This window comes from Lepisma saccharinum, chromosome 12 (assembly GCF_977018435.1).
Source record: "Lepisma saccharinum chromosome 12, izLepSacc3.1, whole genome shotgun sequence".
NCBI lineage: Eukaryota > Metazoa > Arthropoda > Insecta > Zygentoma > Lepismatidae > Lepisma > Lepisma saccharinum.
The window spans coordinates 65,420,489-65,432,669 of NC_139240.1; the positions used below are offsets into that span (position 1 = coordinate 65,420,489).

Below are 12,181 nucleotides of genomic sequence, written 5' to 3' on the forward strand. Positions count from 1 at the left end.
CCTTGTTTCATTTGTACTTGGTACAGAGTCTGAAGAACACCTTGCTAGAAGGTTGAAACGTTACGTTTAGTTTATTTTTTAAAATAAAATAAATTTCTGCCTTGGTCAGCATATTTAGTTTTTATAGCAGAAGGAGTACGGTGAGTTGGAGTCAGCGAAGACTGAATTGATCGCAATGGCGCAAACATATTTCCACGTGCACTTCGTTAGTAATCCACAAGTTTGGAAGAACATCTGCCATTGACAGAAACAATTCAGACACACTGGGTCTGTGTGGAAAAGAAAGACCACTGGGTGATTGTATGTACGGATGACCGGAAGGGGGGTGGGGGCAAGGAGGGGCCATGCCCTCTCAGTTGGAAAATGAAGGTCAAACCTAAAAAGTATATATTTCACACATAATATCATTTCAGTCACAGTAATTTACGTTAATTATTATAAGGGTGTTGAAGGGACATAATAATTTCATACTGAAGCAGTGTTTTTTTGAGAGTGCATCACTATTTTGGGGAAAAATATGGCTCCTTTGCCCCTTCCTGAAAAAATTACCTTGCTTGCCCCTCCCTGGTAAAAAAATCCTGTGTACGTCCATGGTCATGTGTACCAGATGGTGTCTTGTACTGAATGTTTGTAATGTGAGCCATGTGAGTAAAAGTTCTCGAGCTTTTCTGATTTTCTATCATAAATATTAGGTGCATCCAGAAAGTAAGTTTCCCACTCGCCCACAGGTGGCAGGCCATGCGTATTGAAACCAGTTTTGCACATGCATGAGAGGCACTTGTCCTGGCTAGTGAATGACCTAGAAGACGCCTCCCGAAAGTCCTCAGTAGCGTTGCAGCAGCGATGAAACATGGCGGCTCTTATTCCATCTCCTGCCACTTGCGAACTTTGTTCGGTGGTTAAGTTCTTGAACACACAAAACATACAGCCAATCGAAATTCATCGTCAGCTGTGCCAGGTGTGTGGGCTAGACGTCTAGAGCAAGCAGATGGTGTGTCGTTGGTGCAGGACATTTACTGAAGGCCGGCAAAATGTACATGACTAAAAGTGCAGTGGGTTGCCGTTATGGACGAGCAGGTGCAGCAGTATATATTGTAGGATCGTCATGATCACGGAACTCAGCAGCCATATACCGCAGATTTCTCGGTCGTTGTTGCACGACATTTACCAAATGCCTATTGTTCCGGAAATTGTGGGTGGGTGCTGAAACACCTAATGCCTGAATACAAAGGAAAATGCATGGCCACGGCACTGACATTTCGGCAGCGTTACCATGATGATGACGATTTTCTCAACTGGATCATCACAGAGGATCTCCATGCAGGATGAAGTTCAAACAGACTGTGTCGGTACGAAAAATGATGTGCACAGTGTTCTGGGACAGACAAGGCATTCCACTCATCGACTTTCTGCCCAGAGGTGAGACTGTTAATGCAAACCGTTACTGTGAACCAATGGGGACATTGGGACAAGCCATTCAGAATAAGCAATGCGGTAAGCTCAGTGACAGGGTGATCTTGTGGAAGACAATGCAAGCCCCATATGGCTAGGTACACTGCAGCCCTTCTGGACAGGTTCAGATGGGAGGTGTTCGATCATCCATCATACAACCCAGATCTCGCTCCCAGTGATTACTACCTGTCCTTGCACCTGAAAAGGTTCCTGTCCGGTCAACATTTTCACAGCGATGAAGAGGTTCAGACGGCTGTCACACAGTGGTCTGGCACCCAGGCGGTGGACTTCTACGATGCAGGTATACAGAAGTTGGTCCCACGCTATAACAAGTGCCTGAATTCTGGCGGGAATTATGTTGACAAGTAAATGGACAAGTGTGTATTTGAGCCAATAAATCATTAAATGAAATAATGTTTCCTTTTTGTGCAGGACCAGAGGGAAACTTACTTTCTGGATGCGCCTAATAGTTATGTCAATAACTGTGTAAAGTTGTTTCATTCTTTTTGACTTACCCTGTACATATTAAGTTTCTGGAGGCGTTCGTATTCCCGTATATCTGGGGTATGTGCATTTGTAAGTCGAAAGCAGGAGTTTTGAAACTCAAGGTGTTGCACAGACCTGTCCCAGTTTAAAAGCATGTAGGCAAAGAAGCAAAGAGTAAAACTGTTCCTTGAAACAAAGAACAAGTATCAACTGTTCTTGGAGAATTAAGTTTACACATCCCCTTCATCTGCTGAGTACAGATTTGTTTCATTTTCCATAATGCGCTTCACTGAAAGGAAAGCATTGCAACACAAAGGACACAGATCACTTAGCTCAAACATCACATGTAATACTATTGGATCCATTTCATCAAATTGCTTCGCTGCTTGCTGGATCTTTGGTTTGCATGTTTTTGCAGTACCAAATGGAGTGCAGTCCTCCTCCATGGCCATGCGGTCTAAGTTGCTGTGGTTTGGGCTCCGACCGTGGGACGGCATGGGTTCAGTCTCTGTGTTCTCAGCTTGTGTATAGGACCAGTAGCAACCCACCATCGTGAGGAAATTGGGGAGCTACGAGTGAGTAGAGTAACCAGGTCTCGGATATCTGCTATAACGGCTGAGGGTTCGATGTTCTGAACCATTGTCACCCCATTACCGGTTGATAATCTCCACCTCTAGGTAGGATTGTGGGAGGGAGACTGGCAGTCGGGAGATAGGCCAAGGCCCTTCAAGGGCTGTCGAGCCATGGGTTATTAAGTGGGGTGCCATATCTCTATCATCTGCTGGGATGTCTGCTACTGTTGAGTTATAGGTGAAGTATAGTGCAAAACAAAATTGGATTTATAAATAAAAAGTATACTTCTTACGGAAATATTAATAGTTTAGGTTTCTTCAGCCTATGTTTATGCAATATAGTGCCATGTTTCTAAATACTCTTTTCTACACGCACACAAGTAAATTAAAACACACAGCAGTGTATAAAACAACAATTACATATATACTTGACACACAATACCACACATACAATGAGGAACACCAACACTAAAAACAATAGTCACTATTTTCATTCAGAACTTCTACAAACTACATATTTCCACACATGCAAACACAAATTCATCCAAGCATGAGTACAACAACCGGAAGACATTTAAAGGTAATACATTCTTAAAAATGGTCCATTAACTGAGGATAATTATCATAGATATATATATATATATAATAACACTACAGTGTAACAATACCAGCGATCCACTAAAGTTTTGGTGAATAATTTATGGGATTAATGCAGTATTTAGTAATCTGCATCAATAGTTAAATTCAAATCAAATACTATGTCTATGATATAATCACCAACAATTTTTAAGGCAGTAGAAACTGTTGTATATCAATGGAAGTACCGAAAATCCAAGTTTGAACCCTACTCGCAAATTCTGTGATTGAATATATTTGTGCAAGATTTTGTCAACCTCACCTAAATTATCTGTGAAATTCTGCATACTTTAATGATGCAATGGGTATCAACAGAGATAAATTAAGCACTTTAAGAAAAAGTTATATAGCCCCGTAACAAAGATTTAGTATAGCAAGCACAGAGATACGGAATTTAACATATTCTCATAACTTATTTTGTAAGAGAACATCATATTTGTTTTCTTATAGCCAAAAGTTCATATAGTTGTATTTTCTTCTTCAGATTTTTGCATTGCTTTTCCGTGTCACTAACCTAATTGCAATGATGATGACACTTGCAAAGAAAAAATCCATCCCCAGGCATGAGTTGAATATGGAACTTTTCGTGGTAAAGCATTCCCTGTGCAATTATGGACCGTAGTGCGTGCGGAGCCGTCATTTTGTTTATTTGTGTGCCAGATGGATGGAATCATTCTTAATTTTGCCACCAGAGGGCAATAGAATCGGTTACGCAATGACTTAACAAGGAAACCTTGGTGCGAACTCGCAGCCCTTCAGGCAGCGCATTTTGGATTCTGACCCAGGGAGAGGAAGTAGTTTTTCCTCTAGACAGACACCTTAGGAAGGTGTCCGAGAAACCACGACATGGGAGGAGAAGGATAAGTACTTTTAAGTTTCGAATTGGCACTCACACACCCAAATTATATTTTGTTCATCTTTCTCGTCCGTTAAACTACGTGGAGAATTGACTTAACTGTAAAGGAATAGATTTAGTTCATCATTATTAATTATTTAGTTCAATTAATATCCATCCAACTGGCACAAGTGATACGACACGAAAATGTTTATTTCAGCGAGTTTAACATCGAAAATCTTTCTTCATGTAGATTAATGGTGCTTGCACATTATGTGAATATGAATAAACTCGCATATTTTGGAAAAGGTGTTGTATCTATACTTTCTAATAGTATAGCTGCCCCATAGCAAATAAGTAGACCTATAAGGTGGAAATTTCCACTGCGCGCTTTCTAAAGGTTTGTATGCATTAAACAAACACGTTTAACGTGCATACAGATGCAGAGCATGGTTACGATCCATGTACCTCTGGGTTATGGGCACATCACACTTCCACTGCGCGCTTTCTAAAGGTTTGTATGCATTAAACAAACACGTTTAACGTGCATACAATGAAGATACAAAAGCAGAAGTAGTAGAATGCAACATTCTTGATTTGGCCATATTGGAGGTGATGTGATGGCCTCCTAACTCCCCGGATCCCAGGTACCCATTCCTTAGAGGCTGGGCGAGCAACAGATACATTTTATGCAGGAAACTTGCTAGAAAAATTCTCAGCAGAGATAGCCCAGCCTGGTCTCCCACATGGAAATGAGTTGCCTTATGTGGCTCAGTATATACTTAAAAGAGTGTAAAGACATTTTCATGGATTGTAATTACCCTGGAATTTATGGAAAATTCAAAGTTTATATTTATTTTGCACCAAGAGCACGAGCAAAGTTGTATTTTGTGATTATGTAACATGTATTTCAATATTCAGATGGAATTCTTGAATATTTAGAAGCAAAACTCTGGTAATGGATGCAGATAATTGGAGGGGAATACTTGCCCACTAATATTAATCAATATCTTTCAACAGCTTTTAATTGTTGGTTTCAGTGAGAATCATCAGTTCAAAATGGTATCGGCTTAGCCCAAATTAAAATACATGTTCCGCAAGGACATATTTAGTGGGGGGTCCAGACCCTCCCCCCAAAGACTTACTAAGTAAAATAAATTAAATAATGATTTGATTTATTTTACTTTGCTTCTTGTGCCACTTTTGGCTAATTTGCGAAGATGGGGATGAGTGATGATATGATGAAATTGATGAATAGACACCACAAACATTCATGCCCAAGCCAGGACTCGAACCCCTGGCGTCGCAGCGTTATGTGCTAACCACTCCACCACGGGGGCCGGCGAAAATTAAATAATGAAATAATAAGATAACTAAAATTAAATAATGAAAATATTCTAGTTGTTTAATAGAGGGTTATTTATTTCCGTAAAACTAATTGGAAGTCAATGATTATGTTGTGATTGTACGACTGAATTACAGTACCACAGAAGATTAATGCAAGATTTATTACTACTTACAACGTAACATTCCTAAACTATTACCAAGAACTTCACTTTTCGTCAACTGGATCTAACAACCTTTTTTGATATTGAACAAATATTCAATTCTTTATCTGTTTGACATTAATTTCCTTGACAGGACTTTCATTCTTTACAAATTTTGCCGACCTTAACTACATGTAAGCTACATAATGAATATACGCTGTTATATCAATATTCTTATACCGTCCTTTTAGTTATTCATGTAATAAAATATAATATTAATTAATTTAATATAATTATAATTATTTTAATTTAAACATTGTTATTATTTTGAGACACTTGGCTCAGACCCCCATCCTCCCGAAACATATTTCTAGATACGTGCCTGATGTTACGTAATCACAAAATAAAGTTTTTCACACAAAACCAGTGGATGAGAAGAAGAAAGTTCAAATTTTGCATAATTTCCAGAATATTTAGACTACGTGGAAGTGTTGTGTTGCATTTTTGCTTATCCGATGAAACACCCAAATGCCAGGAAAGTATTAGCTGGTATTGAAATCAGCTCAGTCCATGTACAAAGAAATATGAATGCCAGAATTCAAACTTTCATACACTTGTACGAACTACATACTGTATAGGTTAGCCATGGAGATGACTCAAACCTGATTTTTTGAGTCTGCTACACTACCCATAGACAGGGGTGGAAAAAAAAACAAAAGTGTCCGGTTGTCATGGAGCCTGAAAATTGTCACCTGGCACCTGAATCTTCAAATTCAGTTCTAAAAAAAAGATGTATTAATATTTAGAGTTCGCTTGTGGAAACTTCCATTCTCTCTTTTTTTTAATAACGAGTAGAATGTGTGTATTTTAAGGTTTGTGTTTTTTCTGAATCACATGTATCATTATATTGGAATAACAAACATGCTATTATAAATTCTTGTACTGTTGCTAGCAAAATTTTAAGATTTGCTGCGATATGGTAGAGTCAGTAATATATTATAATTAGGGCTCGGAAGTTGAGGGAAAAGCCTTTTTTTTTCCCTAGTGTCCAAAAATGAGGACGAACATAATATATATGTTCATTTTGGGTCATTGTAGGCCAGAAAAAGGTGGGTTTTATTTGTCCTTTTTTGGCTTATTGGTCCTTTTTTACCTATTTTTTTGGGTCTAAACGGCTTTTTTTTTTTTGCATTTTCACCTTCTTTCGACTAAGTTTTTGCTGCCCATTCTCAATTCGAATCATCATCAGTTCATCACCTCTTAAACATCCTTTCTGTAGTAAAGAAATAAAAAAAGAAATAAATGAATATATTTTTGGACGACTGAAGCAGGTACGGTACAAGGTCCTTTAACCGTAATTTGTCTGGAAGGTCGCGCTGGAAGTGGCAACTTTCTCTTGTTTTGAAGCTTTCAGTTTTTTGCACGGTGTTCCATACCACCAATTTTTTTTTATTCATTAAATATGTAATTAAAACTGAAGTTATTAATTAATTTGTATCACATTTATACGTCTTTTTCCCCTTTTTTGGTCCTTTTTTTTTAAAAATATTTTTAGGTCTTTTAATAGGTCTTTTTTTGTGGCTATTTTAAGGTCTTCAGCTTCCGAGCCCTAATTATAATGTATTGTATATTTATTCATGCTGTTACAGGTAGAGCCTTTGTTGGAAAGGCCATTTCGGAGGAAAAATTAATTACTTTTAATCCAATCTTAAAACATTAATTTATTAATACAAGATCATATTTCAAACTGTGCAGCTTTACGTTAGTTAAATTCATGACTTTCTCAGATCATATTTGAAAAGAAAAAAAGAAAAAAAAATAAGTTTGATCCTGAGAAAAATGGGCTCGTGCCCGTTTTATTTTTAGTTTTTCCTACCCCTGCCCATAGACCAAACTGACTGTGAGGCAACGCAACTTGTTATATATTACTGCTTATAAACTTCAAATGCATACCTGTCTTTCACAGCTGCTTGTATGCACTCTTCCCTCTTCTCGCTCTCCGCTGCAACATGGACATCAGTATGTGAACTTTCCTGGTTCGTAGGGCTTGCAGAGGGCTGGAATTATACAACAACAACATTAATGTCATTAGGATGCAAGTGGTAAACGAAAGCAAACCATAACACAAAAAATCAAACTCAATGTTCCAAACCTGCATAAAAAGAGATGCATTACGATTAGGGTTGAGCCGATGCCGATGTATCGATTTTCGAAAGTACTGGTTGGATTTTATTTACAGATACTGTCAAATACTTTTCCGGAATTTTTGGTCTTTGCAGGGTTCACAAAAATGCCACGTCATTTTTTGTAATCTAATTATCCTGAAATGTATGCAAACTTACAAGCTCTCATTTATTTTGCACAGTTTGTTTGATTTTTATATTGCTTTGCCACTTTTGGCTAATCGCAAAGATGAGGATGAGTAATCATATGATGATCTGGTTTGCAATTTTAGGTTCACTTTATGCACAGAAGGCTAATTGGAACTGGACCTACAGTTTAAAATGAGATCCGAACCACTATGTTCCTCTGCCGGATATTAAACCTGGGATCCCTTGATTACAAGGCGACGATAGGTACCTAATGATATGATACAAGGTCTGTGCCAAAAGTAATCAGACTAATTCTGGAAAAATCATCTCTTTGAAACTAAGTTCCTGGAAAAATTGTTTCATTGAAACTAAGTTCAAATACACTTAATTTTTTCAAAGTGGGACCCTTGAGTATCAACACAGTGGTTCCAGATTGCTGCCACTCTTCATAGCAGCACAGAAGTCTTGACCCAAGATGCCTCTCAGAGCACTCGTCGGAGCTGCTTCGACCCTTTCAGTAGTCCCAAAACGGTGTCCTTTCAGGCCAAATTTGAGCCTTGTGAATGAAAAGAACAACACTCCCACCAGAGGTGGATGATCATCCAATCAGTTACAAGGTGACATGTGGTCACCATGACGAAACCGTAGTCATTGTTGTAGGTTTCCGTGACCAGGTTATCCTACTCATTCGTAGCTCTCCAATTTCCCCATGATGGTGGGTTACTACCGATCCCATACACCAGGAGACTCGAACCTGTACATGTCCCGTAGTCAGAGTCCAAAGCATGATGCTTTAGACAGCACTGCTACAGTGCAGGACGATACTCACCAACTGATGCAGGGTGGCCACTCTAGGACCATGATAAAATTCAAGTATAATTCCTGGTTTTCAAGGCGACCTTTCCAAAAATTCAAGGCTACAAGCAGATGTTTTCTCTATTTCAAACTTACTTATTACCACCTCCCCCTCCCAACACACACACAAAAATATTAATAATATAAATAATCCTTGAGACTCCATTCCAATATATCCAAAGATTTTAATCCAATTCAATTAAATGGTGCATATATTTAAAATATTTTATTTCAGGTTCGGAGTTTACATTTGCCCATTTCACATATTCAAACTAGAAGTACATCTACAAACACAAGTTACAAGTGTTACGGCATATATTAATCTACGAAAAATTGTTAATTGTACAACAATTTCAAACTAAAATTTACCTAACGAACTTTAAGATATATATTGCAATAATCTTCCATCTGTCAGGTAGATTGTTCTGCAAAGGATACTAATGAAGGAAACAGATTGAGATAACTATTATTTTTTTATTTATTTATTATTTATTTACTTTCCACGCAGCATTCTTTTCCTTCCTCCATAAAAATAAAAGGTGAACTGTGAAAAACTTGCCTCAGAGGATTTATAAATATGTATAAATTCAATGGGATTTGCATTAATAAAAGTTGCAATTTTTCACATCTATGAAGAAAATGCGGAATGCATGCATCATTTCCGGAGCCAATATTTAACACATAATTCCCAGAATTCAAGGAATTCCCGGCGAGTAGCCACCCTGTAATATTAATAAATATATTTTGAACAATTGTTAGAGTGTCGAAGCTTTCAAGCATCGGTACCAACTCAGCCCTAATGATGGTTTAAAAATAACACAACACACCCACACACAAAATGCTGGTACTAAACGAGTAGATCACAGTAAGCATTTAATTTTTACACACAACCTCCATCCTATAACTTGTAAGGCAACAGTGCAATTTCTTTTCTCTCAAGCTTCAACTACATGCTTCATGTATGGTTTGGAAACGTCAAGCATAACAGTATTATGTAACGTCGGTGTGAACGGTCCACTGACAAGGTTTGTGAAGGCGAACGGGGATGTTACTTCTGGAGCTCGAGTCTCAACTATCAAAAGGTCCATTCAAATACAGACCCGTGTGTGAATTTACAATACGACAGTAACACCCAGCTCAAACAAAACACCAACAAAATCAGAGTGCACCTGGAAAAAGAACAGTCGGGTATGTACATGCACTTTTCTCATCCATTGCATTGCTTTGGATTTGGTCTTTACCGTTCTTCTATGTAACACTAACACACTACACTTATTCTAATGTGTTAAGGGGCAAATTTGCACACAAGTCTCTCTTTCTGCATACCTGTGACAAAAATAACTTAAATTTACAGTATCCATCATGCATTGGTGCATGTTTGCAGAGGAGAAAGCCTGGAAAATTTGAAGTATATAAACAAATATGCATTATAAAATACTTTCCAACTACAGTTCATATAATACAGTAAATCTACATGGGTTACCTTCCACAGTTGCATTCCTTCTAACCATCCAGACAAAAATTACGAGTTTCGTACATTAAAGTACCTCACACAAGCAACAATTAGTTCAAATCTGAAAACTTATTTCTATTTCAAGGATTGTCTCTCTAATCATGCGACAAAACTGCTGATTTTCGGTTGTTCCCTATTTCATTTGATCTGTTGATGTACATGGGATGGATTCAGATTTTTTTTCTTCTACTTTTGCTATTGCCTGTGGAATCACTTGGTTCTGCATCCGGTGGAAGCTGGGGGTGAATGAGCGTTCAGCCAGCGAGCTTCAGGACGATATTTTAATGAATTGAGATCTTGAATTTTATGCTCCCAATTCTTTCATCAATACATAGAAATTGCCGCAAAATTTGAAGTTGTCGGGCTTCTGTTATTTGTTTTACTTGATGACTGCAATAGTGTTTTATTTCTATAATATCTAATTAACACATGATAATTACATGCAAGAAATGAGAATTGTTGCAGTAAACCAGGTCATATTTTCAGACTATGCCACTGAGGGAAGCATATGGGAGACAGCAATTTAATTTCAAACGCAAGTTAACTGAACAGGTGGCAACACTGCTTGAAGAACCAGGTGAGTGGGAAATATGACAATCAGGGTTCGCACTCATTTTGCAAAACTAATTCCCCGACTTTTCCAGACCACTCTATGATGTTAGTAAGTAAGTGTTAGTGTTATGTCTTCAACCTTATGTTAATAAAATAAAGTTTACTCAATATTGTTGAAAGTAAATAAGAAAAATATAACAAAAGAACATCTCTTTATCTGAAATATTACTCGAAAAAGAAACTAGTTGGGAGGGAAAAGTTAACTGTTTATTTTAGTTTTCAATTCTGGCAAGCAAGAAAAAAATGTCCTTTCCCTGATTTTTCACTTTTAAATTGATTTCCCTGACTTTTTCTGGTTTCCCTGGTCAGTCGCAACTCTGTTAATAAAGATATCATCCCCTAGTATTATTAGAACAATGATATGATTTGATTTTCATGACAAGGATGAGCGATGCAACAAAATTGACGAAGGGACACTCGCAAGGAACACCCACGCCGAGGCTGGGATTTAAACCTGGGAACCCTGGTATCTTAGCATGCTGTGATAACCACTCCGCCATGGAGGTAGGCTATTAGAACAATGAAATCAAGGGCCGGTAAGGGCCATATAGTATGCGAGGGGAGAGAAGCATTTACAAGATCTTTGTTGAAATATCAAGTTATGAGAGAGAGATAGTAAGCTTGTGTTGCTACATCAATAGATTTAAGAAAGCCTTGGTTAGCTTCTAATACTTCCTATCTCGTTTTGCAAATACAATATACGAGGGTCACTATTTATATTTTGAGCCTTGGCAACACTGATTGAAGTTAGGCACGATTTGACGTTTGCACGGAATCATCTGGCATTATTGACCATAACGTACTTCAAATGTTTTGTCAAAAGCTTCATTTGTGTTGTTTATGTTGCCTTGGAGATTGCGCGACAACAATAAAATGGAATTAACTCATGAACATTTTCGTGCGATGATTTTTTACGATTTTCGACGTGGATTATCAAGACAAGAGTGCATCGATCAACTTACTTTCACATTTGGCGATGAAGCCCCATCCTTTGCCACTGTGAAACGCTGGTATAACGAATTTAATCGTCGTGGCCGCCATTCGCTCACCGACAAAATTCGCGAAGGTCTCCAAAATCAGTTGTTGTTCAAGAAAACATTGATGCTGTGCAAAACCTAATACTGCAAGATCGTCATGTGACATACTGTGAGATTGAGGCAACCATAGGCATTAGTTCCACCAGCATATATAAAATATTACATGATCATTTAGCTGTGAGAAAGGTATGTTCTCGTTGGATCCCACACAATTTGACAAAAACTCAAAAAGACGCTCGCTCGCGTCAATTGGTGCAAACAAATGCTCAATAAATACAATCGTGGTGCTTCAAAAGACGTATATAAGATTGTAACAGGTGACGAATCATGGATATATGCATATGAGCCGGAACGTAAACAGCAGTCGACTGTATGGGTGTTTCA

At 38.0% G+C, this 12,181-nt stretch overlaps 1 protein-coding gene across 3 annotated transcripts in view; it reads right to left on the reverse strand.

The window, feature by feature from the left end:
- The window catches only part of LOC145996179 (uncharacterized), a 76,394-nt gene that overhangs the window by 18,049 nt on the left and 46,164 nt on the right, over positions 1-12,181 (reverse strand). For all 3 annotated transcript variants that reach the window (XM_083132535.1, XM_083132534.1, XM_083132537.1), the window contains exon 17: positions 7,422-7,525. In XM_083132535.1, the coding sequence (XP_082988661.1) occupies positions 7,422-7,525 (104 nt within the window). The remainder of the gene's footprint in view (positions 1-7,421; positions 7,526-12,181) is intronic.